Source organism: Tenrec ecaudatus, chromosome 10, assembly GCF_050624435.1.
Source record: "Tenrec ecaudatus isolate mTenEca1 chromosome 10, mTenEca1.hap1, whole genome shotgun sequence".
NCBI classification, from domain to species: Eukaryota; Metazoa; Chordata; class Mammalia; order Afrosoricida; family Tenrecidae; genus Tenrec; species Tenrec ecaudatus.
In genome coordinates, this window is record NC_134539.1 from 35,806,317 (window position 1) to 35,833,437 (window position 27,121).

At 45.7% G+C, this 27,121-nt stretch overlaps 2 protein-coding genes across 4 annotated transcripts in view; one reads left to right on the forward strand and one right to left on the reverse strand.

The window, feature by feature from the left end:
- The window catches only part of NCBP1 (nuclear cap binding protein subunit 1), a 44,026-nt gene extending 31,696 nt beyond the window's left edge, over nt 1–12,330 (forward strand). The window contains exons 15-23 of one of the 2 annotated variants that reach the window (XM_075560192.1): nt 211–314; nt 1,659–1,781; nt 2,863–2,965; nt 5,435–5,528; nt 6,203–6,306; nt 8,055–8,169; nt 10,057–10,185; nt 10,749–10,862; nt 11,708–12,330. In XM_075560192.1, coding sequence (XP_075416307.1) covers nt 211–314; nt 1,659–1,781; nt 2,863–2,965; nt 5,435–5,528; nt 6,203–6,306; nt 8,055–8,169; nt 10,057–10,185; nt 10,749–10,862; nt 11,708–11,887 — 1,066 coding nt within the window. In that variant the 3' untranslated portion in view covers nt 11,888–12,330. The remainder of the gene's footprint in view (nt 1–210; nt 315–1,658; nt 1,782–2,862; nt 2,966–5,434; nt 5,529–6,202; nt 6,307–8,054; nt 8,170–10,056; nt 10,186–10,748; nt 10,863–11,707) is intronic. The other variant, XM_075560193.1, reaches the window with a different exon arrangement.
- A 2,822-nt stretch (nt 12,331–15,152) lies between these two features.
- Nucleotides 15,153–25,959, reverse strand: XPA (XPA, DNA damage recognition and repair factor). Of its 2 annotated transcripts, none has more exons than XM_075560198.1 (6): nt 25,738–25,959; nt 21,447–21,554; nt 20,150–20,255; nt 18,001–18,217; nt 16,733–16,850; nt 15,153–15,362 (listed from the first exon to the last, which is right to left on the reverse strand). In XM_075560198.1, exons 1-6 carry the CDS (start codon nt 25,901–25,903, stop codon nt 15,214–15,216), a joined length of 864 nt encoding a protein of 287 aa, XP_075416313.1. In that variant the 5' UTR covers nt 25,904–25,959; the 3' UTR covers nt 15,153–15,213. The 2 variants fall into 2 exon arrangements, with proteins under 2 accessions (XP_075416313.1, XP_075416314.1); XM_075560199.1 differs by having other exon boundaries at nt 18,052–18,217; nt 25,738–25,953.
- Between the last annotated feature and the right edge of the window lie 1,162 nt (nt 25,960–27,121).

The window sequence follows — 27,121 nt, forward strand, 5'->3', positions numbered from 1 at the left end:
ATGCACGCACCAGTAAGCTTCGCGCTAAACCTCTCTTGGAGTGCTGGTTCCCACAGCGGTTTGTTAGATGGACTTTTTGTGTCCCTTCTCCCCGCTTGGCTGTCAACTGGGTTTGGGTTTGGTCAGTTTTGCTTTTCCAGATAAAGGTGAGTGTTCCTGAAGAGTGGCCCTGATCAGAAACACGCTCTGAGTTTGCTCGTCATATTGCAGGTTGTCTTACCATCAGCGTATATTAGATGTTGTCCCTCCGACTTTCTCAGCTCTCTGTCCGGCAAACCCAACCTGCATTTACAAGTACGGAGATGAAAGTAGCAGTAAGTAATAAAATAAACCCCTTCATCTTTCAAAAGTACACGTGCAGTTCTACTCGGAAGTCATTCACTGAACCTGGAGAGAGTGGGCCGTCTCCACCACCCCACCCCACCCCTGGGGGCTACGTTTTCTTTGAAAAGGCAGTCTCTCACTGGTGTCTTTTCATTAATTTGCCTTGTGGTCATTTGGGAGATTTTATTGTACCTTAATTGTGTGTGGCTTGTGATGTTTAGAGTATTGTTTGCAGTGCTATGTTTATGACCTTGATGTTAACCATGCTACTAAGGATAGGAAGCTGAACTTCTGCTGTGAAAGCTGGCACTTGTTTGGGTGATGGAGAGCCCTTGAGCTAAGTCTCCCCTGGCATCAGATCTGATGCGGGAGCTGGGGGTAGGGGTGCACAGGTGCATAGACTTTGGACAGAACCGGTCTTCCTCCAGAAAAGTTCTTGGTGCTTCCTTACCTTCTGGAGACTGTGCCCTAGGTCAAAGGGACCGTCTGCTTGGTAAGCCGCTTTCCACTTTGCACAGCGCTCACGCTCCCTGAGGAAGATAGGCTGCTCATAGGGCTACGTGTGGAGTGTTGGCATTTGGAGCAGCTCCTCCCCTCTTGTGTGGCAGCTCCTTACACCTTAAAACTCTGGTCCTCTGCGTTCTTAGACGACACCTGCCTCCTTCACATCAGCTGTCGGTCTCAGTGCTAATCACATGTGCTCTGTCGATGTGTTAAAACCACTCTGAGAAGTAGGTGTGCTTGTGCCATGCTTACGGAGGGACTGCTCCTGCAGTCAAGTGCAGGTTCCGTTTCATGCTCACCAACTAAGGAGCCCAGCCTTGTAGCGACTGCTTTCTGACAAGAGCCAAGCTTGGTGGGGCTCGTTGAAGTGCCGGCCGTGACTTCTGCCTTGTAGTGGTTCAGAGAATCTTTAAGCTTGGATTTTCAGAGCCTTTCCTTTTTTCCCATAGGAACAACAGCCCCTTGTGACTCTTGTCTCTGTTGTGTTACTTTCTGATTTGTCCTAAACGATCTCGAGTCTTGCAGGCCCACTTGCTTTGTCATCTGTTTCCATGCACCCTTTTTCTTGGCTTTGCTCTTGATCTGGTGCTCCAAGCTGGACTAGCCTCTTGCATAACTACTTGCTGCATTCTCTTCAGGACCTGGCCCAAGTGTCATTCTTGGAAATGTGTTTCAGCAAGTGAGCCTTGATTTTGCTTTCTGGCTGCATGAATAGTTTGGCTCCCAGGCTAAAAGACAGACTCCTCAAGAGGGGTGGGAGATCCTAACATGCCTTGGCTGTTGCGTAATTTGTGAGAATATTTTAAAATCTGATCTCTCTCCCTGTTTAGATTCTCTTCCTGGTCATTCTGCTGCCCTGTGTTTATCAGTTGCTTTTAAAAGTAAGGCAACCAATGCAGAAATCTTCACCATTCTGAAAAATATCCCAAATCCCAACCAGGAGGATGATGATGGTAAGAGAAGGAGACGGGTGGGGTGGAAGTGCTGCATGTAGGCCAAGTGAAAACAGAAACACGACTGGCCGCCTGTGTTCTGTGAAATCCCATCGGAAGCTCAGAAAGCAGTCTATTGGTTTGACACGTTCAGATGAATCCAGGTTCCTAGACTAGCAAAAAGAGACGCAAACATCCCATGAAGTAGCGTACCCTAAGAATGTAAAATTATCTAAACATGTAGGAAAATATCCCCTTATCCTGCTGCACTTTTCAAACATTCCCTGCTTTTGCTGTCGAGAGGCTCCTCAGTGGGAAGCGTCGCTCCTGGAAATGTGCACATTAAGTGATCATGTTAATCATTAACATGCACTGAAGATCGGCTTTGTAATTTCAACTCAGTCCTTGCCCTCCTCTCCCCTCCCTGCCAGCATAGCGGAGCAGTCAGATTGATGAGATAATTAAAAGTTTATCTAAACCAGTGCGTAAGGGAAAGGTAATGAGTGGGCTATGTGCCTTATCACATGCTAAAGCATATTGTGAAAACTTTAGTAACTAGCAATGTGGAAAGGATGGGAAGTCTACTGGGACAGCTGGGGAACCGTTGGAGGGAGGGAGGGAGGGTGTGTGTGTATGTCACGTGCATAGAAAATGACTCATGAAAATTGACCTCTATGAAACTTGAATTACTAGAGAAAATGTAAAATAAAAGTCTGTGGAATAGACTTCTGTGTTGTAGATTTACTGAGTTACTTTTATATTCTTTATTATCGTGCCACCATATAGACAACATGTGAACAAGGAAATCTGTGGTAATTTGTGTAAGAAATGGATCATAATGAATTAGGAAAATAATCCCAAAGGACAAAAAACTAAGATGCTTACTTTGTAACTTAAAATAATAAAAGACCATCACTGGTTTGTAGGATCTAGCATTTAGATTTTGTAAAACCCAAAACAAACCTCTTAGACTTTGATGAGCTGAAACCAGTGCTAATCTTTTGTTCCCTCTGCGTACTGATGGAGGTTAAACAAGTAAGTGTTGGAGTATCTGTCCATCCCAGTTGCAACCCCACGAACTTGCTCTGCTTTCACTTTCTAGACGAAGGGTTCGGTTTTAACCCACTGAAGATAGAAGTCTTTGTCCAGACTCTGCTACACCTGGCAGCCAAATCCTTCAGCCACTCCTTCAGTGCTCTCGCAAAGTAAGTACAGCAGAAGCACAGCCTTCTTGTGGTTTCAGGACTCTGCTTGCTGAATATCAGTGGCAGTAACTTAGACTGACATCATGGGCAGGATATTCATTGTAGTATTGTCATATGATACATTGGGTTTGGGTTTGTAGTAACAATATCTGTATCCCACAGCTCTCTTTAAGTGTATGTGTTTTGTTTGCCTCTTCTGACAAGGGAGAAGGGGAATCAAACTCACCATCAGCCCAGGATCAGTTCCGTTGAGGGGAAGTCAGACATCCCTCCACCTTCCAACTTTCCCTCCCATGGCACTCACTACTGCTCTGATGGGTTTGAGAATTCATTGCTGTGGCCACATAGCCCGTACTCATGATTGTGGGGTTGATTAAGGAAGTTAAGAGGTTACAGTTCAGGATCAGAAATGCTCAGGATATAATTCTCATGGTCAAAAGTACCTCTCCTCACAGGTACCCCTCGCTCTGGCTCTCGGCATTTAAGTGAGCCTCCTCCCCAAAGGCACTCAGCCTTCCTCGCTCCGTGGGCAGTTAACCTGCTGTGCTGCCTGCGCTTGGCTGTTTGCACTGCTGCAGCCACTCCTATGCCACAGGTGTCTCCTGGACCGAGTAGGTTCACACAGGAAACTCAGGGTTTAACTGATGTACTCCACTTGTGGCTTTTCTTCCTTGATTGTGAGGTCCCTCGTTTCTGCTTCTGGGGCGGCTTATTTTTATACCCAGCCATATGCCAAAATTGACCAACCTCAAGTTAAGAGTTCCAGGATTTTGCAATCACAGTTGACCCTATTAACAGTCACTCACATTTGAATCAATCTTAACATCTTCCCCCACCTTCTCTTACCCAGACCCATCAAGAGGAAATGTACCAAATCTGCCTGGTCAATGGTGGGAGTAGCCAAAACTATGTCTAGACAAGCCATAGCAAGTCATGTCTGCACCATGTGCATGTATATATAAAATGCATTTTTCTCACATAAACCATTACAGATGCTAATGAGAAACCCAGTCCATAGGATAGCCATAGATACAGACAGTAGCTCTTACCCATCATCTTTCTCAAGGGAAGTAAGAAATCAAGAGTTGACCACATTTGCAGGAGGCCACCCAGAAATTGGTATCTAAGGACTGTGCTTTCTTGCATGTTAGACTTCAGAAGTTGAAGGCATCTGTTCTCCGAGCCAAGCCGAGACTGTGGACTCCTCTCCCTTTCTCAGCTCCTGCTCCTCCCCACTATGGTCAGATGGTGTGCGGTCGGAAGGTGCCAGCTGTGCTTAGGGAGGATTCCTGAGTCTGCTTCATTGTATATTTACTCAGTAAACTTTTCCTCCTGAGCTGACAATGCCCATTGCCTGTCAGTTCAGTCCCCACTCAGCATAGCCATTGAAAGCAGAGTAGAAGTACCCCAATAGGTCTTTCAGGCTATCATCTTCAGGGAACCAGACTGCCACGTCTTCTTCCTTCCGAGCAGCTGGTGGGCTTGAACCACGGACCTTTCAGTCCGTAGTCAAGCATTTAAGCACTGTGCCACTGCACTTCCTTGAGCTAACAGTAATATGTTGTAAATCTTTGTGAAGATGCCCTGGTGGCCCCGTGGGTCAAGCATTGACCTGCCTAACCATAAGGTTACTAGTTTGAATCCACAAGCCCTACCTCGGGAGAAAGGAGGCAATGTGCTTCCTTAAATATTTCCAGCCTCAAACACTTTGTCCTCTCATTCCTGTGAGTCAGAATTGACTAGACAGCGGTGCATTTGGTGTTTTGATTTTTAAAAAAAATAAATCGTCTTATTGAAGGCTTTGACAGCTCTTATAATCCACACATCAGTTATATCAAGCACTTTTGTACATATGTTGCCATCATCATTTTCAAAACATTTTCTTTCTACTTGAGCTCCTTGGTATCAGCTCCTCTTTTTTCCCTCCCTCCCTCTCCCCCCCACCATCGTGAACCCTTAATACTTTATAAATTATTATTTTCATATCTCACACTGTCCACTGTCTCCCTTCACCTATGTTTCTGTTGTTCATCTCCCCACCTTCCCTATACCCTCATGATATTGCTTCTCCCATTATTGTACCTGAGGGGTTTATCTGTCCTGGATTCCATGTGTCAAGAGCTCTTACCTGTACCAGTGTACATGCTCCAGTCTAGCTGGATTTATAAGGTAGACTGGGGTCATGATAATGTGGGAGAGGAAGCATTAGAGAACTAGAGAAATGTTGTGTGTTTTGTCCGTGCTATACTGCACCCTGACTGACTTGTCTCTTCCCTGTCACCCTTCGGTAAGGTGTTTTGATTTTTAAGGATTGGTGATAGGTACCATAAAAACTGAATTCCTACTCATGTCTTTATATCCTTAATGGTTACTATTTTGGTTTGCATTTCTATTGTTAAAGATTTTCAAAGCATTAAATTGTTAATTGAATTAGTATATATGTGATACTTTTTTCTCTATTATCAAAAGGTTTCATGAAGTCTTCAAAACCTTAGCTGAAAGTGATGAGGGCAAATTACATGTCCTAAGAGTTATATTTGAAGTGTGGCGGAACCATCCACAGGTAAAAACCATTATGCGATAGTAAAATAAGCCAAGTAGTTGCCTTCATTTCATCTTGTCAAATATGAGATTTATTCTGAATCTAAAAGCTGACAATCTGGAATGTCTTTAGTGCTGTGGAGGGTGATGTTGGACTCGGGCGCTAATGAACAAGTGCTGTAGCCTGATCTTGGGCTGCTTACCATCTCACTTCACTACAGTTTAAATGTTAGTTAAATACTTATACCAGTTGGATAGGAAGCTCTTACCCAGTCTTAACAAGTTTATATAGACAAGCTTTAGATTTCTCAAACATGGATGTATTATTTTCATATTATAAAGAGACATTGAAATCATATAAGAACATACGTATTTAGGATTTTATGGTAAAACATTCTTAAGTTTTTAGCTTCTGGGATTTAATGAAAATTATTGAGATATTTTCTGAACCATGAAACAAGTGATATGCTAGAGTTTTGTTTTGTCCTTGTTCAGTCTGGACTAGTACTGTCGTATCTCTTCTGTTGCCAACGTCAAACATAGCGAAGAAAGAAATCTTAGGCTATAAGAGTCAACTTTGACTCCATCGCCACAGAAAGTGAATTTTATAAAACCCTCCTGTTAGCTGTGGTAGCAGTACATTGGTTGTGACCTGCAGGTACGTTGACTTGCCTTGAACAGTGCTCTGTGTTGTAGATGATCGCCGTGTTAGTGGATAAGATGATTCGCACACAGATTGTGGACTGCGCTGCAGTAGCAAATTGGATCTTCTCCTCTGAACTATCTCGTGACTTTACCAGGTAACATGGATTCTAGGGAAGTTTTGTGTATACTCTCTTATACAAGGCCACCAAATTCTGAAGCGCAGAGTCCAGTCTGGTGGAGATGGACTTGTCCAAAGATCCGTAGACAGCAGAAATAGATACAGCCAGTCGGGTCGCTTTGTCTTCAGGGAGACACCATTTGGATCTGGCCCATGTATTCAGGTAGAAATGCTGATGAAGAGTTCAGACTATTGAGAGAATACAATCCAACCTGCCTGGCCAAGACTGTGTCAGAGCCTCAGTCAGACCAGGTGGCAAGTCACAGGAGGGCAGTGACCTGGCATGTACATGAGTAACCAGGAGGGAAATGAAGTTGTCACTAATTAAATCTAAACCATGAAAGGATCGAGAAAAGCCTGATGGCTTTTTCCCTTCACATTTATAAAAACTTGAGAGAGAATGCAGACTATATATAAATTTGGATCTGCAGGAAAGACTATTGAGGTGGGTCTTAACTGGTGAGGTTGAATCCATAAACTTCACAATCTGTCAGAACTGGGACAACAGAGGTAGCCAGACAGGAAGCAAAAATGGGAAGAACTTGCAATGATTTTTGTAAAAAGGACATGACAAGTCGTGGCTTCCCCCACTGTGCCTGCTAATCCGAAAGATCTCCTTAGGGTAAAACAGTCTATGCAGCCAGCCAAGTTGGCATGGACAAATGAAAGCCACACAAAAGTATTCTCAGATCTTTTCAGACTCTCAGAAAGCTGATCACCCAGGTGTATAGAAGCCGCTGTTCTGAATGGTTTAGTATTTCACCCCATTCCGTCCTCCACAGAGTAGCCTTATAGGAAGATGTCTGGGAGCTTGATTAGCATTAGAGTCACACAGCAAGAACTAGGATTAAAATCCAGACAGGCTTGAATGGATGCATTGCTCAAGGACTCGCCAGTTTGCCACCCCTAGCCCAGCGATTTCCATCTCTTCGGAGCCTTCCGGAGTCCAGTGGTCTACTCTGGGCTTCTGTGTGCTGGCATTCTACACTGAGGTTTGGGTTTTGTCAAACACGATCTTGTTTTCCATTTAAAATTACATCCATCCCTGTCAAAATCTGTAGAAAGAAGTGTTCCACTCTCTCCTGGGGTTAGGAGACCTAGTTTATCGACATAAAAGTATCTAAGAAGCCACTTTAGAAAATTAGTTTTTAATTGTGCAACAAACATTTTAAAGCTTGTACATGTGACCCTGGATACTCGAGCAGTTCTGTACGGAAGGTGCCATATTATGTATTTAATTCTTGATGCCCAACAGTTGAAAGCCGTCAACAATTGCCTTTCTTAAATGTTCCAGAGAATTAACTGAGTGTACTCCAGTTAAAGTCCGTGAAGCCCGTGAAGTGCGCCTCCGGCCAGTGGTTAACATTTAGACATGTAGGGTTTGAATTTAGAAGAGAAAAAAACGCAGTTTTGTTCCTACTGTAAGTGGTGGTTTTTAATGTTAAGTGTTTTTTACGGTTTGCCATTTCAATACATCGCCCATGTTTATCTAGTAGAGATTGGAAATAAGGAACATAGAAAGGACACAGCACAGAGTTCATGAGTCTCAAGGGTAGAAAGAGATGGTTGCACAATCGAGGCATATCATAAGTAGCGCTGGAAAACTTACTTTTACCCATAGGGGGGTGTGAGGCTATTTTAGAACTGAGGAATAAAGTGACTATAAACTTTATCATATATAAGTATAAATAACATACAATAACCAAATGTAATATTGCTTTTAAGATTATTTGTTTGGGAAATCCTGCACTCCACAATTCGTAAGATGAGCAAACACGTTATGAAGATTCAGAAAGAGCTAGAAGAAGCTAAGGAAAAACTGGCACGGCAGCATAAGCGGGTACGTCTTTGTCGATGTCACCGTTACGGGGGAGGCAGTGTAAGGGCTTCGTGCTTTTAGTGCTGTGAGGCGCAGTGGGTTAGTCTTTCCAGATTTCAAAGTGCTTCTCGTTGATGGGAGGCTCAGCACTTCAGCCTTCTGTTTGCGGAAGCAGTGAGCTGGTTGTGTGGGGGTTGGGGATAGATGGTGCTTCAAAAAGTGTGTGGAAAAATTGACTTAAGAAACAATGGAGTTTTTCCTTGAAGTTTTTAAAAAACCCTCCTATAGAATTATTCAACATAATAGTACTGGTGTTCTTGGGGCCAGTAGTTTCTAGTCTGGTTTACATAGTGTTTGTCAATCACGGTAGTAGGTGAGGGGGGACAGAGGGTTAGTCGTTTCTGTGGCCCTTTGCCCTTTCCTGTGGGTGAAGAGTGACTTATGTTTCCGTACCACCACTACCCACCCGCCCACCCCATCTTTTTTTTAACCTCAGCTCATGCTGCAAACTTCTCATGGTAGATTCGGAAGGAATCTAGGCGTAGGCCTAGAGTTTGGCGTAGGCATATGGACCTCCTCATTGCCAGCAGGGGATGTTGACAAGTCTGCTCTGAGACCTTCCAGGCCAGTCACGCCACTTCTAAGTTATTATAAGGATGGAGCAGCACGTGGCTCATGCTCTTAACGAGCAGCTTCCTGCCGTTATTGCTCATGTGGTCAAATAGTGGTATTAGAATGGTTTAGTTTGTTGACTGAAGATTAGCAGAGTGAAGACTAGACAGTTTTTCCAGAGGAGAAAGGATGTTGGGACCAGGCTGCGCATATGGAACGGATGGCTGATTGCCTCCATGAGCAGCCGCCTCCTTTGCTGTGAGACCAGAAGAACTGGATGGTGTCCGGCTACATGACCTGACATTTTGTTCAGAAGGAGGGAAATGCAGAACAGAATGTCAGGTGTAAGTGGGCTAAGTATACCCTTAAGTCTTAAAGCTATACGTTAGCTTAACTGGTTCAGATTATCTGCCTTGGGCGTTGTCTGCTTAGGGTCTGTCTGCTTGGGATCAAGTTGACAACAGCAACTCAAAGCTAGCAAAGGACCACAGAGACAGTCAGTCTGTGTTACTGGGGGAGGCACAGCTCAGAACAGGAGCGGGAGCGTGACGCACAACTCATGGCTCATATAGAAACCTGAACTGGGGTTTGTTTTGCTGTGTGTTCCCAGCAATAAAATTCCTTTTTAAAGGCATAGACAGTTTTTCATGGGGCTCACAACTTCACCGTGAATCGAACAAATGTGGTGTGTTTGTCCTCCCGAAAGGAGGGCCTTGCAAAAGGGGCGGCTTACTCCTGCCTTGTAGCACGTTCTCACCACTCTCGTCCACAGCAGAGAAGCCAAAGCCAAACTCAGCCACCGTGTCGCCTTGGACTCCCAGGGGCCTCTAGCTTTCCCTGGCACTGCTGTGTGTGGCCCTCGAGTCACTTCTGACTGCAGGTGTCCAAGGAGAACTGTTGCCGAGTTTTCAGGGCTGCGACCTTCTGGAAGCAGATCTCCAGGTCTGTTTTCTGAGGCTCCTCCGGGTGGCTTCCCACCCATCTTTTCGGCTGGTCGTTGAATGCTCAGCTGTGTGTCTCCCCAGGACCCAACAAACACTCTCACCTCCTCGCTGCCATGGAGGCGAGTCAGCCTCATAGAGACCCTCTAGGATGGGGTAGAGCCACCCTGCTGGTTCCCAGGAGACAGCCTCGGCTTTCTCCCGCAACAAGCGCTCAAGTGCTTGGGAAATAGAACTCTGAGCGGGAAGGCTGAGGTCTACAAGCCACTGGACTTGGAGGGGAGGGTGGGGGAGAGCTACGTTCACATGACATCGCTTCCTTACTTGATTGGAGTTGTCCTTGTCTGTTCCGTAGCGGAGTGACAGTGAGACCAGAAGCAGTGACAGGAAAGGTGGTGCAATTGAGGAGCAAATCGAAAGACTGCAGGAAAAAGTGGAGTCCGCGCAGAGCGAACAGAAGAACCTCTTTCTTGTCATATTTCAGGTATCTTGCTCTGGGACATGAATACGTAAAGGAAACAGTATCTCATTTTTTTAAAGGTTTTAAAAACTATAGGTAATGCCTGGTCATGTATACAGAGTTGTAAAGTACACAGGAAACGAAAATCACCTAAAAGTTCACACCACCAGCAGTACTGTGTGTGCTCCGGAATCCTGTGCTGTTTACCTGGCATTCTCACATAAACATTTCTCCTTACTGTTAGACGTGCCCCTCGATGCTTCTCAGATCCATTTATCTCATGTTTTGTGTGTGTGTGTGGGGGGGGGAGCAGTAGTTTTTCTGATGAACATCTGTGAGCAGATTACTAGTTGCATGTTTTATTACTTGTAATAATGCCAAGAAGTAAAATTACCAGGCGGAGTAATTTAAACAGTAAGCACCTTTCGTGCCAGAAAGGATGTACCAGCTGCCATCTTCATCACCCTTCGTTTCTAGAAGAGCAGTGTGTGTGACGTAGGAAGGCTCAGATACAAGTCACAGGGACAGGGTGGAGCAGGCAATGCCCGGACCCTCTCCCTGTGATGCTGCTTTCTTTACCCTTCCAGCGTTTCATCATGATCTTGACCGAGCACCTCGTACGCTGTGAAACCGATGGGACCAATATACTGACACCGTGGTATAAGAACTGTATAGAGAGGCTCCAGCAGATCTTCTTACAGGTTTGTGGTTAATAGAGACACTCTTCTCAGCCACAAAAAGTCCTCGTCAAATTTGCCAGGACTGTATGTGATATCCGGTAGCCCCTTTTTAGCCCATGCCCACGGGTCCTGCTGTTGCTCATCAGGGTGTTTAGACTAAAATCGGTTCTAATCACTGAGATTCCTAATTGCCACTTTCTGTGGGGAAAGCATGTTAAGGCATAGTGATTGGATTTTTAAAGGTCCCTTAAATCCAGTGTTGAGTTCATAAACATTACTCAAAGAAGCTAGGCAGGTTCCCCATGGTCTTATAAGACAAACGGCAGAACCTATCCTTTGTCAATTTAAGTCAAGAAATATGTAGGAGAATGGAACTAATTCCTTATGACTTCAAGAGATAATCTGAATTTTGGGCCTTTTTTCCCTGCTTTCATCAACAGGGTAACTCATAAGTAACTCAAAGCCGGTCTGGGTTGCTTGTTCCGTGGAGCACGTCGTAGAGACGTAGCCACCTCGCTTTTCCTTGGGAGCGACTTTCGTAGGTGTCGCAGACCATGGTTGCCCCTTTGTCCACAGCAATCACGTCCTGCTGCTGTCTGCAACACACACTCCCTACGTGGTGGTTTTCTGGTCTCTCTGGGCCTGTTTTTCCCGGCGATTAAAGCGTCCAGATCAGTGGGGGCGGGAGAGTTGAGCCTGTCTGTAAGACTGGTGGCAGCACCTGGTGCATTGGCAGGAAGTTGGTCAGAAAAAAACATTTAGAAATGTATTTGAACACCCTTTTTTGCCTCCTCAACGTCTACATTTTAAGGGGGAAGCTCCTGTGATTTCTGTCAGCATGCCCCACTTCTGTTGTTTCCCACAAGGGACTTGTGCTGCAGGTGCCTCTGTGCGCTCCCTCCGACCTGAACAGCCCTCTCCTGTGTCCACAGCATCACCAAATCATCCAGCAGTACATGGGGACCCTGGAGAACCTGCTCTTCACTGCAGAGTTGGACCCACACATCCTGGCTGTGTTCCAGCAGTTCTGTGCCCTGCAGGCCTGAGGGTCCTTTCCCCTTCATAGCAAGATTTTTTTAAAAATACTTTAAAATAATGTGTCTTATTTTTGATGGTTTGAATGCTTACTTTCTTGTAGTATCCTTTCTCCTATTAAAGGAAGCAGCGGGGGAGGGAGGTCAGTGAGGAGCATGTACTTGAGGACCTTTAATGGCCCCCAAAAAGAAAATGGCCTTTTAGTGACAATAAGGTGACACTGACCATGGGCAGTCTTGTCTGTGAGAGGGACTTTTCTGTGATTTATTTGGTGTCTTCGCTCCTTTAAGGCATAAACAAAGTAACTGATTCGAGGTTTGTGAAATGCTAGGCAGCAAGCTTACTAAGTAGCGGAGAGAACCAATGGATTGAGTATCAAGTAGCATAGCTTTTCACAGCTCATGGATCGCTGACGTGGCTGAATAAAATAAAAAATATGCTTTTTTAAACGTTAGTATTTCACAATGTAGCATCTCGATCTACTTTGAAATGGTGATTTCTTAACTGAAACTACTTTTCTCCACTTGAAAATATTTTTAAGTAGTATCTTTTGACACTTTGTTAGCATATAAAGTTGTTATTAAAGAGCAGTGGGTCCCAATTTGCCTGGAATATTAGAATTTCCTGGAAATCGTCTAAAAATTATTAAAAGAAAGCCACAAGCTCTGGGAGTGGGACAGTGTTTCCTCCCTCGCCTGGTCCTGCTGTGCAGCCAGGCTGGGGGCCACTGTCATCCTGTCCTTCCTCCTTCCCTCCAGAGGGCACGACGTCCAAGTGGTGCTCGAGGTGCCCACACTGACTGACACTGTGCTTGGAATTGGATGTGGGTTCGGATTTTGTCTCTTTGAAATCTGGCATTCCTAAGATTTCAGACGTCATTCATGAAGCCTTAGAGAAACTTTACCAGTGGTCCCACGACTAGTAGTATTTTTGTGTGCTTCTGACATAGTTAGGATGATTCCTTAAGCATTTCCCATATATAAGTCTGTTTGATTTACCATACCTGTGTTTGCTTGGGTGTTCCAAAAAGCCTCCGAGAGGGAAAAACATCACTGTTTCATTTTTCTGCTTAGATGGGGATTTCGTAGTCATTTAAATTGCATGCCATCCAAGACAAATAGTGAAACCACCCGATCAGGCCATGCGGCTGGCTACTTACTAGCAGAAAGGGGACTACTAAATCTGGGTGCTTAGGTTGAATGTTCTCTTGTGAGTGTGCCCCTCCCTGCGTGGCTGAAGCACAGGCGGTGGAGACGGTTCGCAATGGCTCCAGTCCTCCAGGAGATGTAAGCCTGACCTGCCGCGTCATCCTTCTCCCTGTGTCGCCACGTCCGCTTAGCTGATAACTGGCTTCAGAGTCCAGAGGGACTAGTAGGTTTTCGTTTCCTCTTTTCTTGGATCCCTTCCTGTGTGTAAAAGTTACTGCTGCCAGCTGTTCACTGCTGTGGCCTGCTCTGTCCCTCTGGTCCCACACCTATGGAAAAGCTGGAGCAGGGGTGGAGTGTTGAAATAAAAGCGCACACGCAGACGTTCAGCAGGTGCTTCCCCGGTTGTGGAGCTCTTACAGCCAGAGGGCGGTGCGTCCCTGCATGTCCCACCTAGTGACAAATCAAACCGTTAAATACACCATGTAATATGCTTTCGATAAAGTGAACATAGATTGTGTGCCTTGATTCCAGATCTCTCCACCAGCAATTATCCGTGGCAACAGTTCAAATGAAGTGTGGGCTTTGTTTGGTGTTCCTGGGAAGAGTTTCACAGTGATTTATCTAATTTTTCCTTGTTAATCGTCGTAAGGTGCTGTCGGGCTGGTTCTGACTCAGGAGGACCTTGTTGTGCAGCAGGAAGAGACGCTGCCTGCTCCTGCACCGGCCTCGCCATTGCCGTTGGAGCCCATGGTTGCGGCCACTTCAATTTCATTGACTCACTGATAGCTGCAAACCTTGCCGAGAGGGTAAAGCAGACTGGGCTCTCATAGGGTGATCACTGGGTAGGCAAGATGGTCTCAAACTGATGAGGGTAAAGTGAGGCGAAATATACCCCACAACTAGACACATGGTGTTAACGAGCCTCGGTGACTGGTGGCTGTTGTGTGTGTTTAGAGTCACAATAGCAGAACTCTCACGGTAGTCCTGCCCACTTACGGATAAAACCAGGCCCCGAGGATAACCACTTCCCCAAGGGTCCAGCTACTACTGGCCGAGCTCAGAGGAAGTAAGTGGAATTTGAACCTAGGTCCACCTGGCTGGGCAGCTTAGCCCTTCCGTGCAGTACCGGAATGCCAGGTCACTAGCCCAGCCCTTAGTTGGTTACCTTTCATCAAGCTTGGAAGCTTTTGGGGCCCCAGAGAAATTTCACTGCCTGTTGAGAGTCCACACTTGAAAAACAGTAATAAGCATTTCTGTGTTCAATATTTATTGCATAGTGGAATCATTAAGTCTAATTAAGCCTTAAGTCTAATTGTTTTAGTTTGACTTGACTTTTGCTTATGTCTGAAAATAATCCCCAGTAGCTGGTTGAAAAACAAAAATGTATAAACATCCTACTTCTACATGTAGCTGTAGGATTAAGAGCTGGGTTCAAAAAAAGCTTGAACATTCCCAGATTATCTTAACCTAAATTTGGGTCCCAATAAAAAGACACCAACTGGCTCTAGCCTCACACACACGATCAGACCCTGCTTACTGGCTGTAACTCTCTAACCCTCCTTCCAAGGTTGTTAAGCATTCATCTGAGCTTAATGAACGGGCCTGCGCTGGTGATGCCATGCCTTCCTTAGGGGTGCCAACAATGCCAGTTAGTGCCCTCTCAGGGCAGGCAGCTTGAGAAGGGTGCTTGCCTGGCTTGTGTAAATGTTAGGCATTTAGGAAGTGCTAGTGGTGACTGCGATAAACGTATCAGGACTTCCTTTGGTTGACACTCAAGTGCCCGGCCTTGGAGAAAACAGTGTTTCCCTTTGTAACCCGGCGGCCGCCTAGACATTGATGTCTGAAAGGATCAGGCCTCTCGCACTTCTCTGTCTGGCCGTTTGTCAAGGCTTCTGTCTGTAGCCCCAGCCCACCTCGCCCACAGTAGTGGAAACAAGTGGATGCTCCTGTCCCTGTTTGTTTCTCAGGCAGAGGAGCACAGTCCCACCAGCTCTTGCCTTTTATTGAAAGCTCTGGCAGCCTCGGCTCTTCACGTCCAGCCGGAGTGCCCATCATCTATGGAGGCGTCTACATTGAGGTGAATTGTTAACATCATTTGAAATTACTGTGAGCCCATACTCCCTAGGGTTGAACAATTTGCTTTATTTAAATATAAAATACTGTAAAACATCACATCACTGAGCCCAAAATCACATTTTCTCATAAGTCAACTCGTGGCCACACACAGTGCATGCCTTCCGGTACATGTCATCTTCCAGGCTCTCTTCTGGCCCGTACTCGTGCTGGTGTGCTGCTGTTTCTCTCTTCCACACACTGCTTCGTACTGCTCGCCGCAGTTCTAAGACAAAGCAAAAGTGGTTTAGTTGAGTCCCAAAATCGTCTACCAGGCCTTCAGCTGTTTGTATCAATAGGAGTAGTCAAAGTGGACTCTACCCCACTTAGGTGAAGCTTACTTTCTGCCCTCAGGTTACGGGCCATAAGCGCAAAGGCGAGGCAGCAGGAACAACTGAAGAAGAGGCTTTCAGCTCTGCGCCAGGAGATCTTGCATTTCAGAAGCATGTCCCATTTGCAGGGAGGGGGAACGGAAAGCCAGGAACTGCCTGGACTGTGGGAAGGAGGCTTGCAAACCCCACATGCTCTATGTGTTTGTACCACCTGAACGTTCACATCCAATATCAAGGCCAAAGCTGCATTTTTGGAAATTCTGCTGAGTAGTAATGATGTCATTGTTCCTATTTTTGCCCTTTTTAAAATCTTTGCTGGCAAGAAACTTTTCTCTTGCACCTTGTTTACCCTAGCACTAGATTTTTCTTAAAATCAGTTCTCAGATTGCTGAGGTGTAGAATATTATAATGTGAACAGGTATATTTAATCTTTCCATAAAGGTAAGCTTTGTGCCAACTTCTTTGTGGATCACATCGGAAGATGAAGGGGAACCAGGTTCTAGTTTCTATTTACACTGAACCTTAGACTTGCTTTCCCTCTGTTCCAAACCTTGTGAACAAGCTACACAGGAGACTTGCTTCTAAGCTCCCATGTCTTCTCCACCCTCAGTTTGGTGGACAGGAACATACTTAGCCCGATTAAATCAACCAGCCAGCAGAAGCCATAATTAACGCAGCACACTGACCTCTGCCCATTAAACACCAGAAGAGGGTGTGACGTTTACACAACTACGGGAGAACTGGCCTCACAAGCTGGTACACTTTCTCAGGTGTGTAAGCACTTGGGATATATACTGCTCGTGTAACCACTCCAAAAAGCATGCTTCCTCCAACAAGATATGAATTGAATACAGAAATCAGTCCATAAAAGGTCTTAATGCTTAAAAAAAAAAGAGGGCAAATTCAAACTCTTCAATGATAAAATTCATAGTCATTTCTGGTAATTAGGTTGGTGTCAAAGGGTCCCTCCTGGCAGCAAACCTAAATGACTTGGGCACTATCACTTAGACAATTAGAGGTCGTGTGTGAGGGGCTTTGCTTTTCTACTACGGTCGGCACGTGTACGATGTCACTGGGCGAACCCTCGACCGAGAGCACCAGCCCCATCCTAGCACCGCGCCTCTCTACAAACGCGGCTCCCTGTCAGAACGGAGAGGCAGTACGTGAGGGATGGCCTGAGCCCGCAGACAACGACCTACTGAGGACACGCTTTTTTTCTGTTCCCAATCTATTCACACAGGAAGAGGTGGGTGTAGCTGCTTACCTTTTACTTTTTTATCAAACTTCTTCTGTTTCATCTTTTCCCGGTTTTCCTGTCGGACTTCCTTTTCTTCTTCCAGTGCTTCCTGACTACCCCACACTTCAAGAGATCGCTTCACAATCTGCAACACAGAAGCCACCCAGAAAGATGTTCTGACTCCAAGTGGGAAATTACAGTTAGGGTGCCATGTAATGATCGAACTTAAGTGTGAATTTCAACTCAAAGATTTCGAATGATAAGGAACAGCTGTCTAAATCTAAGAAAACCTCAGTAAATACAGAAATAGAAAAGTATGCTCTCGTGTTTTACTTGAAGATATGGAATTTTCTAGTGCATTCAATTCCAACTTGCTCTAAAGCAGTAAGTAGTGCATGTGTAGCGTTCGCTAGCCGGAGGAGTGTGGCACATTTGAAACCCTCGTAGGAGTGGCCTTGCGCCTGAGCCTCTGCTGTGAGGGGAGGTTTTGGGGCACTGGGTTGAGGGCAGTGGGCAGTGTCACCCACTCTGAGAAACCGGTGCTTACTCCCAGTGTTTGTCTGTCTGGATTACACTCCTACCCTTCCTTACCCGAGGGCACCGCATTTGTTCTGTCGTACCACGCCAAAACATAAATTGTTGAGTGTCCGTCTATGAGGGTCAGTGGGAAAGGAAACTGTTCAGTGTTGCTCATGGCCGACGGAAAGTACCAGCACTAGGGCCCCAGTTCACACGCCGTGCACGCGTGGTTGATCCCAAACAGCACCTGTTTCACACCTAGCTGAGCAGTGGGTTCCCAGTGGACCTGCAGGGACATTGAATTCAGGACAGGTCCGTTTGGGTTATGGTGATGGACTTTGGGATTGCTAGCAGGTAGCTGTCAGGTTTTCTCAAAGGGAAGTTTTAATAAGACAAAGTTGCATTGGTGAGAGGGTGGCAGGCCCTGTTCTTCAGCGCACAGAGGAGTGTTTCTGGCACCACAGAGGGCCTTCGCATTCTGCCACAGGAGCCAGGGCGGCCTTGGGGAGTCTCAGTGGGAAGCCTTGCCCCGTCCACCCTATGGCCCTGGATCTTGCCCCCTCAGGCTGCCTTTTGTCCAAACTCAAAAGAGGGCAGAATTCTTTGGGAAAGGGTTGAAGTATATTGACTTAACAGTTGCTTCACATTTTGATGTTACTTTTCAGCAATCCGTTTTCAATTATCCTGATGACTTGTAACAAAAACAACAAAGAGAACAGATCTTCTTAACGCTAAGCAAAACTGAACTAAGTATAATTGGTTCAATAAAGTTTCACCTGATCCAGAGCTTGCAATGAATGAATGAATGAGGGCAACTTAGCAGAGACCTGCAGTTTTAAGTAGAGCTTCATATCGCCCCACTGTGAATGATGAGGATTCTTCTTCACAATGAATTTCAGGGCTGGTTCTCTCTTCTCCAAATCACAGTCCTTCAGAAGGTACTCTTGCTTTGCTTCTGTTTTCGTTATTAGCTTGTGTTTATCATCAGCGTCTCTGAAAACATGAAATCCATTATATAAATTCTTGGGTTTTTTTTTTTTTTTTTACCTAGATTAAGTTTCCAAGTAGTCCAAGGTGGCAGCACGTGCAGCTCCCCACTCCTGGCAACCCTGTAGAACTGCCCCTGCGGGGGGGGGGGTGGGTTTCCCAAGGTCTGAATCTTAGGGGAGCAGAAAGCTGCTTTCTCCCATAAAGCAACTGGTGGCTTTGAACTGCTGATCTTGTGGTTAGCAGCCCAACACTTAACCTACTCCACCACCTGGGCTCCCTATAGTCGAAAGACAGCACCAAAATTCTAAAGATACTCTTATCTTTTACTTACCTTGAGGTGTTAAATTAGCTGCAGACCCACTTTCACACTTAAAGTCCCTTGTATGCCGTAAAGGATTTGCAATATCTTTTGAAAGTAGAGGAAATACAAATGAGAGCAAAGGAAGATAGGAACGTGAAGCACAGAGTCGAGATGGGGGGAACAAGGAAGGTAAGTAGGCAAGGGCCAGCCACCTAAAAGGAGTGCAGTCAGGATGAAAATGGGGGCAACATAGTAATTACATTTTTCTTCTCATACAGCTGATTGCCTCTCTCTGTGCCAGGTTGAGGCACTGGGACACCAGCAGAGACAGACAGAGCCTGGTGCTCGTGAAGCTCACGTTCTAGTTGGGAAAAGACAGCTGGCAGGCACAAGTGCCTTCCACCATGCTACCAGGACAGAAGCCAGGAAAGGCCACTGCTGGTGCGATTCTTGACAGCTAAGGCCCTCGGCACAGGGTACAGTAAACACAGAGGCTCCCGGGCACAAGCGTGCTTGGCAACTAGAACAAATGAGGTGGGAGGACAGTGGTCACAGTAAAAGAGGAGCGGGAACTAAAGTTTTGGAAGGGGCTGGATTTTATTCTCAATGGACTAAGAAAAATAAAATTAAAAGTTTTGAGAGGAAGAGTGGCGTGGTTTGCTGTGCAGTTTATCGAGATCATCATGCTCTGGAGTAAAGACCCTAGAGGTGCAGAAATGGGGGCCAGATACGGGTTTGAGCATGGTCCACGCAAGAGTTGGGCACGACGGGTAGAGAAAATGAGAAGCAGGAGGATTCTGGATTTAGTGTGAATATAAAACTAAATGGATCTGGATTACACATGGAGCAGAGACAGCAGGTGAGTGACGTCTGGAGGAACAGCCGGGGTGGGTCGGGGAGTCAGGTTCTAGCAGAGGATGTGGTCACAAAACCGTGGGGCTTCAAACTGGGAAGGACGGTGTTGCAGGACTTGGCTAAAATAGGGGCAGGAGAACCTTTGAAGTGAGGTAGGTTACTGAGATGATAAAGTAAGGTAAAGGCTAGCACGGTGGTCCTCAACCTTCCTAATGCTGCAATTCTTTGAATACAGGTCCTCGTGGTGACCCTCCCAACCATAAAATTATTTTCATTGCTACTTCATTTTGCTATTGCTACTGTGAGGAATCGGGTGACCCCTGTGAAAGGGTTGTCTGACACACACACACCCCCAAAAGGGGTTGCAACCCACAGGTTGAGAACCGCTGGACTAGAGCAAAGCAGATAAAAGATAGCACAAGACTTACCTCCCCTGCTTACCCAGGGAGGAACAAGGAGACGCTTGAAGGGACTGGGTAAAGGGTTGGGAACCTGCTACTGTGAGATGGCAAAAGCTCACAAGCCAGCAGCAAGGATCAGAATGTTTCTAAGGCAAAGCCATGGGAATGTTTATATGGGGCAAACCCTAAGTTTTTCAAGCACAGTCTACAGATTTTGTGTATTTCTTAATATGGAAGCTTCAGAAATTTTAGAAAACTCCCAAAATAAAATCCTAACTATAAGGGAAACGTTAAACCCCAAAGGATCTATTCTGTTGCCAGAAACCTATGTAAAATCAAACATTAGCAATGAGTAGCATTGTCTGAAAGAATCAGTACCTGCAGTTATCACAAGTTTCCAAATCAAAGTGGTTCATGAGATAGGAATCCATAAATTCTTTCCCACATTCTTCACATATTGTATAATCAAATTCCATAACAGGTCCTAGAAAAGATGGCATTTCTAAGGTTTCCTTGAGTGGAAAAGCTGCCTTTTTTCCTGTTTTATTAGCTCATCGTGATGTATTGTGTGCCCAAACACAACATGTTTTGGACAAAATAAAACTGGTTAAATAATCTAATAAAAGGCTTTTAAAGAAAAAAAAGTGAAAAGGTAGTATAAGCAATAGGTTCTGGATATTTCTTGAATTAAATCGTACAAGTTTCCTAGTTCAAGGTAGAGTCACGCTCCTACAGAAAGGCTTCACTGAGTCTTCATGTACATAGTACCATAGGGACTCCAAAGGCCATCTCATCCGATGCTGGCTCAGGGCTAAAACGGTTGCTCTACAGTATCCTGGGAAGGTGGTCTAGTGCTCTGAACCCATTCAATGTGCTGTAACTTTGAGACTGGATTTCACATGGTTAAGTTGCTCCGTTTTCGAGTCACTGTGATTCACATGATACACATGCTAACACTAGTGCTGAATGTGTAAGCTGCAAGATCTCCCTTATTGTGGTTCTCACCCACTGCATCAGCAGACAACCAGTCTACTTTTGATAACTTCCTAATTTGGCGATTTCAGACTTCCATTTTGGACATGAAATATTTGTCAGTATCTCTCTTAAAGTCCGGTTCCAAGCTACTCTTTCCAGTCTCACCTAAAGAGAACAGGTCAGACACAGCAGAACCGGAACCACACTCCTCAGTGAATACAGGTCTGTGGTTACAGCTAAGGATGAAAAGATTTTAGAAACTGTCAAACTTGGGATCAAATAAAGCTCCCAGTTCTTTATCTTTTTAAATGGCATGGAAGTATGATTTACTGAAGCATTTATATTAGTTTTTTCTTTTTTTTTTACCTCCCCACATAAAAGAATTTACGTAAAGTTTCTGTCTTGGATTCTGGCCCTGTTTAAGTCTAAGGCAGTTTTTGACCATTCTATCAACAATAGTAGCTCTCCTTGGGTACCACAAAACAGTTTCACCAAGTTAACTTACTGTTTCCATTTGTATCTGTTCCTTTGATATTTTAAATCTAGCAAAATGCCAAGCTTTCTCACGTTTACGAAACTAACCTGCTGAGTGGAATACAGGCAAACTGGGAGAGGGAAACAACAGTTTGCAAAGAATTATGCACGATATTCAACCAATCCTAGACCACCCATTTTCAGAAGGAAAAAAAACCCACTTTACCTGGCTGATGAACAATGGTTCCAATTTTACGATCCTCCTCCTCCTCTTCCAAAATGAAGCCGCCTCCTGTGTCGATTAACTTTGGGGTTGCTTTTACATTCACCATGCCTACAAAAAGAGAAATTGTCAACAACTGAAGTCCGTCAACCCATGGTTCCCCTGAGCATCAACAGGAACTTTAAGTGTATTACATGTCTAACAAGACTTCTGTTCAACATTGTACTGACAGTTGTAGCTAGTGCAGTAAGGCACAGCAGGGAAAGGGTCATACAGACTGGAAGGAAAGAGGTAAGGCATCTATTCCTAGATTGTACAGTTACATGTATTTGGAAAATCCACAAGAATCTACTGTTAGAATTAAATATCAAACACCTAGGAAGAGAGATATAAAATTTCTACTCTGAAAACTGCAAAACATGACAAAGGGAAGATGGAAATAGAGGGAGAGACCCATCATGGTCATGGATGGGAAACCTTAATAGTGAACACATGTCAGTTCTCCCCAAAATTCGCCAGAGTCAAAGTAATCCCAGTTACAGCCCTACAACTATGGGGAGGGGGATTCATCTGATTCTAACATACATGTAATTGTGATTTATACTGCAAAATCAAAGGGGAAACGTGCATGAGGCCAAGTTCCGAGGAAATCAGGCAGGCTTCCAAAATTCCTCTCCCAGTGGTGTGATGGGACAAATTGAATTCCTCCAGCATCATATTGTGACACTGGTCAAGGATTGTCTTATCAGGGAAGCTCTTTTGAGACTCAGCACCCAAAGTTTTCATTATAGCAGGTCACAGGCATCTTCTGCCTAACATACCAAAATTCCCAATTCTGGAAGTCTAAGCAGGTGTTTAGCATAAACCACATTACTTAACCAAAAGGCAGTGTAACCCACTTTTATCATTTATACTTCCCACACCCAAATCCTCAGATGCTCACCTACGGCCCACCTTCAAACAGGCCTTAGTAAGGATAGTCTCAGGCCTGCTCTGCCCATTCCTTTCTGTGCGACAGGAGCTTTAGGAGCGTGTAAGGAACATCTCTTGATAGCCCACAACAGCACTACTAGTAACCGATATTAATGTGCTCTCTGTATAAGACACTGATTAAACTACATCAGGAGAATTATCTTAACCCAAGCCTCAAGGAAACCAACAGGATAGACGGGAAACCTCTGTGAAAGGCTGTGCGGTTTGTGAAGCGCAGTGATAAGACAGCAGACAACAAACTGGCGTGGACATACAGGCAGTCCAAGGTGAGGAATGACAGCCATTACAAACTATACAGGTAAATTGGATCAGTGCATATGGCTCTTGTCCAGCCTTTTACTGCAAGAAGAGACTCAAAGCCTTTCAAGAACTTAAAACGTGCAGGTGAGGGTGATGGGAGAGCTTATCGATAGGACATTAGAGGACAAGTAGAAATTGTCCCAAAGATCTTATCCCAAGGGCTGCCCATATTGTAAAATATGTAACAAGCAGCAAGTTAAAATCTTTAGTACAAGAGTTTGCTCAAGTACGGAAAATCATTTTTGGACTCTGGATGGTGTCTCAAGGGGCTGGGGGATTTAAGTAAGATATGCAGGCGCAACAGTTCTCTGACCCATCCCCAAAAAGGTGGGATGGGGAAAAGCATACTGGTTTGACTGTGGTACAACTAACACTTGCCTGACCTTGTATTACCTTCTAGTTTCCTTTGTGATGTAGATCTAATAGGAACTGGAATTATTTATACAAGGGGCTTCAAAGATTTCATGAGAAAATGGAATGTAAAAGATAACCAACAACCAGCAAAGACTCAGGCCCACTCTCCCACCTGTTACCAAACCCACTGGCAACAGATGGTGAGAGCCCAGGAAGGCCAAACTGGCAACCAGCATTTGCACAGCCTGGAATATCAGGGTGAAGCAAACCAACATACAAAAGACAAATATGAAGTGCCACAGTGTCTCAAGAGACAACCGGCAACTTCACACACACGGTAAGATGGCTTAAGCAAGTAACCAAACTGGAGCCAGAAATTTTTCCTTCCAGAGGAAAAAAAAACCTATTGGAACTGCCTGATAAAGAATTCCAATGATTGAGACTTGCCACTTTCAACAAACAAGAGGTGAGGGGAAACAATGACAGTTAAGAAAATTATAGACAAAGTCAAAGAAAGCTCTAGAAGAATTTTAGAAAACAATACCAAACATATTGACCACATAAATGGAAATTAGAAGCCATACAAAAACCACATACACAAATCCAAAAGTTAAATAATAAAATGCCAGAAACAGGCAACACATTGGAAGGACAAAACAGAACTGGACCGGGAAGACTAATTGCTGTTCAGCGAACAGAAACGTAACAAAGATAACTCAGAATTGTGTGGAAGACAACTTCCCGAACATCATAAAAGACAATGCATTTGAGAAGCTCAACAAACGCCAAATAAGATAGACCCCAAAAGAAAATCGGGGCGGGGGGCCACGTTTATGAAGCCCTCACTGCCATTGAGCAGATTCCAACTCTCAGCAGCCCTGTAGGACAGCATAGAACTGCCCTGTAGGGTTTCAAGGCGGTACATTTTTACAGGCGAAGCTGTGGAGACACGGGTGGGTTTGAACTGCTGATGTGGTTAGCAGCCCAGAGCCTCGCCCACTACACCATGAGAGATCCTTAAAAAAAGGCACCAAGGCATTTCATAATCTAATTTTCTAAAACCCCACCCAGAGCGTGGGGGAAAGGAAGAGATGCCTACAAAGGAAGCCAATAGGACTAAGCTCTTGCCTTCTAAAGGTCACGCAGGAAGAAGGCAGTGGAATGGCAGCTATAAAACCAAAAGAAAATATTGGCAACACAATTACCCAGCAAAATTGTCCCTCAAATGCAATGGCTAAGGCATTTCCAGATACAAAGGAATGTAAGGGAATTTGTAATAATCAGGCCAACCTCCAAATAAATGCTACATGGACTCTTCATTGAACCAACAGAGGCAACAAACTGAGATTAAGGCACACAACACCATCACCTGGAAATTCCCCCAGATACAGGTAGTAAAAATAAACCTCCCAGATTGAAAATAGGGAACATGACACACTGACTTGTAAACGATCACAACCACAAAGCAAACGGGCATACGTGGTGCTGATACAGAACTTCCAAATGGAAAGGAAATCAAGATGATGAGAGAGATGGGACAGTCGGGGACCTGAGAGTATAACACATTACAGGGTAACTTCCAAGAAAATGAATAAAACCCGCCACATATACCAGCATGTCAACGAAGGCAACCTGATCCTATGCATAAAGCTTAAGTCAAACAATTACGGCCTGTGGGCCAAGTCTGGCTAACAACTATTTTAATAAAATTTTATTGGAACACACAAAACAGTCTTTCTTTGGATGAGAGATGCGTTTATCAAAACAGGCCACTGGTAAGCAGGGGAAAACACTGAATCCAGTGTCAGAAGACATGCGTTCTAGTAGCCGTGTTGTCCCATGCACTGCAAATCCCTTTCCTGGGCCTCAGTTACCATGCTTGTAAATCTCAAGCCTTGTCCCATTTATCAAGGAGCACAGGTGGTGCAGTGGACGAATTGCACCCACCAGCCGCTCTGGGAGAAAGATGAGGCTGTCTACTGCGAGATGGAAAGTCTCGGGAATCCAGAGCAGCGCCTGCATTCTGCCCTACGGGATCGCTAGGCGTGGAAGCGGCACAAGGCAGTGGATTGAGCTGCCCTATTGTCCAGGCTGCTGTGCGAATCGGGTCGTTCCAGAGCCCTCTGAAAAATGTGAAGCCATAGGAGTCCAGAGTTCTAACCATTACATGATGGAACCTTGCTGTTGCGAAACCACACAGGTGCCGCTGCCAGCTTCCAAGAGTGGCAATGGCAGTTTTGCTCGTCTCGAGCCTATGCGCTCAGTCGCTTATTGCTGATTGGTGGGGTTAATATTTAAGTGGTAACACAACTGAAAGTTCTAAACAAGGACCTCTGCGGGGGAGCTGATGGGTGCGCTAGAGGAGAACGTCGCGAAGAACTGTGCGCCGACCAGCACTGCCTGGCACCTCTGGGACGCAGCTGCACCATCAGGTTAAAGACCGAGCTGGGCACGCCAGGGGCATTTGAGAAAAGCCCGGGACCGGCGGCAGGAGCCGTAGGCTTTCCCGCGGAATGACTCTGGTCTTGGACAAGACCAGCCGGGCGGATCCCGAGCGCTGCGGGACCGGAACGCGGCCCCGATCGGGCGAGCCTATGGGACAGGTAGGTGCGGAGAGGGAACGGGCAGGCGCCGCCAGGGCCCAAACCTCCAGTGGCCGCAGCCGCCGTCTCCGGGTAGGGTCGGGCCGCCAGCCGGGCCTGGCGCAGCATCAGTGCCCGCTGCCGCTTCCGCTCGATGCTCGCCCGCACCGACGCTGGCAGCTCTGCAGGTTGTCCCACCGGCTCGGGCGAAGCTCCCTCGGAGGTGGCCATCTCGGAAGAAGCGGCGGACCTGCCGGCCCGCGCACGCGCACTGCCGTGACGCGTCCCGGGCTCAGCCTCCGAGTCAGGACGTGGAGGGAGGGAGCGCGCGCGCCTGCGCAGCTGAGCCGGGGCGGGCGGAGGGAGGAGTCTCCGCGCCTGGAGAAACCTGAATAGCCGCTCTGGTAATCTGGTTGGAAAAAGTTATTGGAGCTATAATTTCCCAGGACCTTGTTATCATTAAAATAACAGCTTCGCTTCGTGGTTCAGAATATGGGCTTTGGAGTCAAACCTGGTTAAGCCCTAACTCTGACACCCATCTGCGTGAGTTTAAGTTAAATAACTTTTCTACGGTGTTTTCCTCTGTGCTTCGGTGAAGATAATAGGGAACCACTGCGCGAGTTGTTGGGAAGCTTATATGTAAAATCTTTTTTAAAAAATCATTGTATCGGGGGCTCGTACAATTCTCTTCACATTGTGTCAAGCACATATGTACATTTGTTGCCATCGTCATTCTCAAAACATTTGCCTTCTACTTGAGCCCTTTATATGTAAAATCTCCCCCCCCATCCTCATATATATATTTGCATGTACATGTCTTTGTCTAGACCTCCATAAATGCCCCTTGACTCCCAGCTCCTTCCTCCATCTCCCTTGACTTTCCTCCTGCCCCACTACCATGCTCCGTCCCCACCTGGGCTACAGCTATACCTCTTCTCTATGTGACCTTACCCTTGATCATTCCCCACCAGGCCTGCCACTCCCCCTCACTACCATTTTGGGTCCCATGTTGTTCCCTTGTCCCTGTGTTTGTTAGCACCACTTCCTTACCCCCGTCCCCCTCCCCCACCCCTATATGTAAAATCTTAATTGCATAGAAAGCTTCCAAAACTGATAGTAGTTAGTAGTGTAAATGCTAGTCTGAGAAACAGCTTTAGATTTGAAGTCAGGCGAGTCGACCTGGGCTTAAATCCTTGCTATGAGAAGTCAGACACTTAGTACCAAGGTTGGAATGCATGAGGTTGTCTGTCTTTTCCTTGGCTATTCCTTCAGTGGGGGTGAGCAGCCCGTGGGTAGCCAGTGAGGCTACGTTAAGACTAAAAACCAAACTCACTGTTGGGCACCCAAAGTGTCCCGAGCTGCTGAAAGTGTGGCAAATGGAGCACAAGAGGCATTGCATGCTTTCCCGGATAAGTAAGTGTTTTTAAAACGGCAAGTAAAACTAAGACT

What these genes read in the sequence shown, in the direction of transcription:
- XPA (XM_075560198.1), bottom strand. Translation starts at nt 25,903, where the DNA reads ATGGCCACCTCCGAGGGAGCTTCGCCCGAGCCGGTGGGACAACCTGCA. An exon ending in AACCATTGTTCATCAGCCAG is followed by an intron (nt 20,256 to 21,446) that starts GTAAAGTGGGTT and finishes CATCTTTTCTAG; the next exon opens with GACCTGTTATGGAATTTGAT. An exon ending in CATTGCAAGCTCTGGATCAG is followed by an intron (nt 16,851 to 18,000) that starts GTGAAACTTTAT and finishes TCTGTGTTGCAG; the next exon opens with ATTGTGAAGCGATCTCTTGA.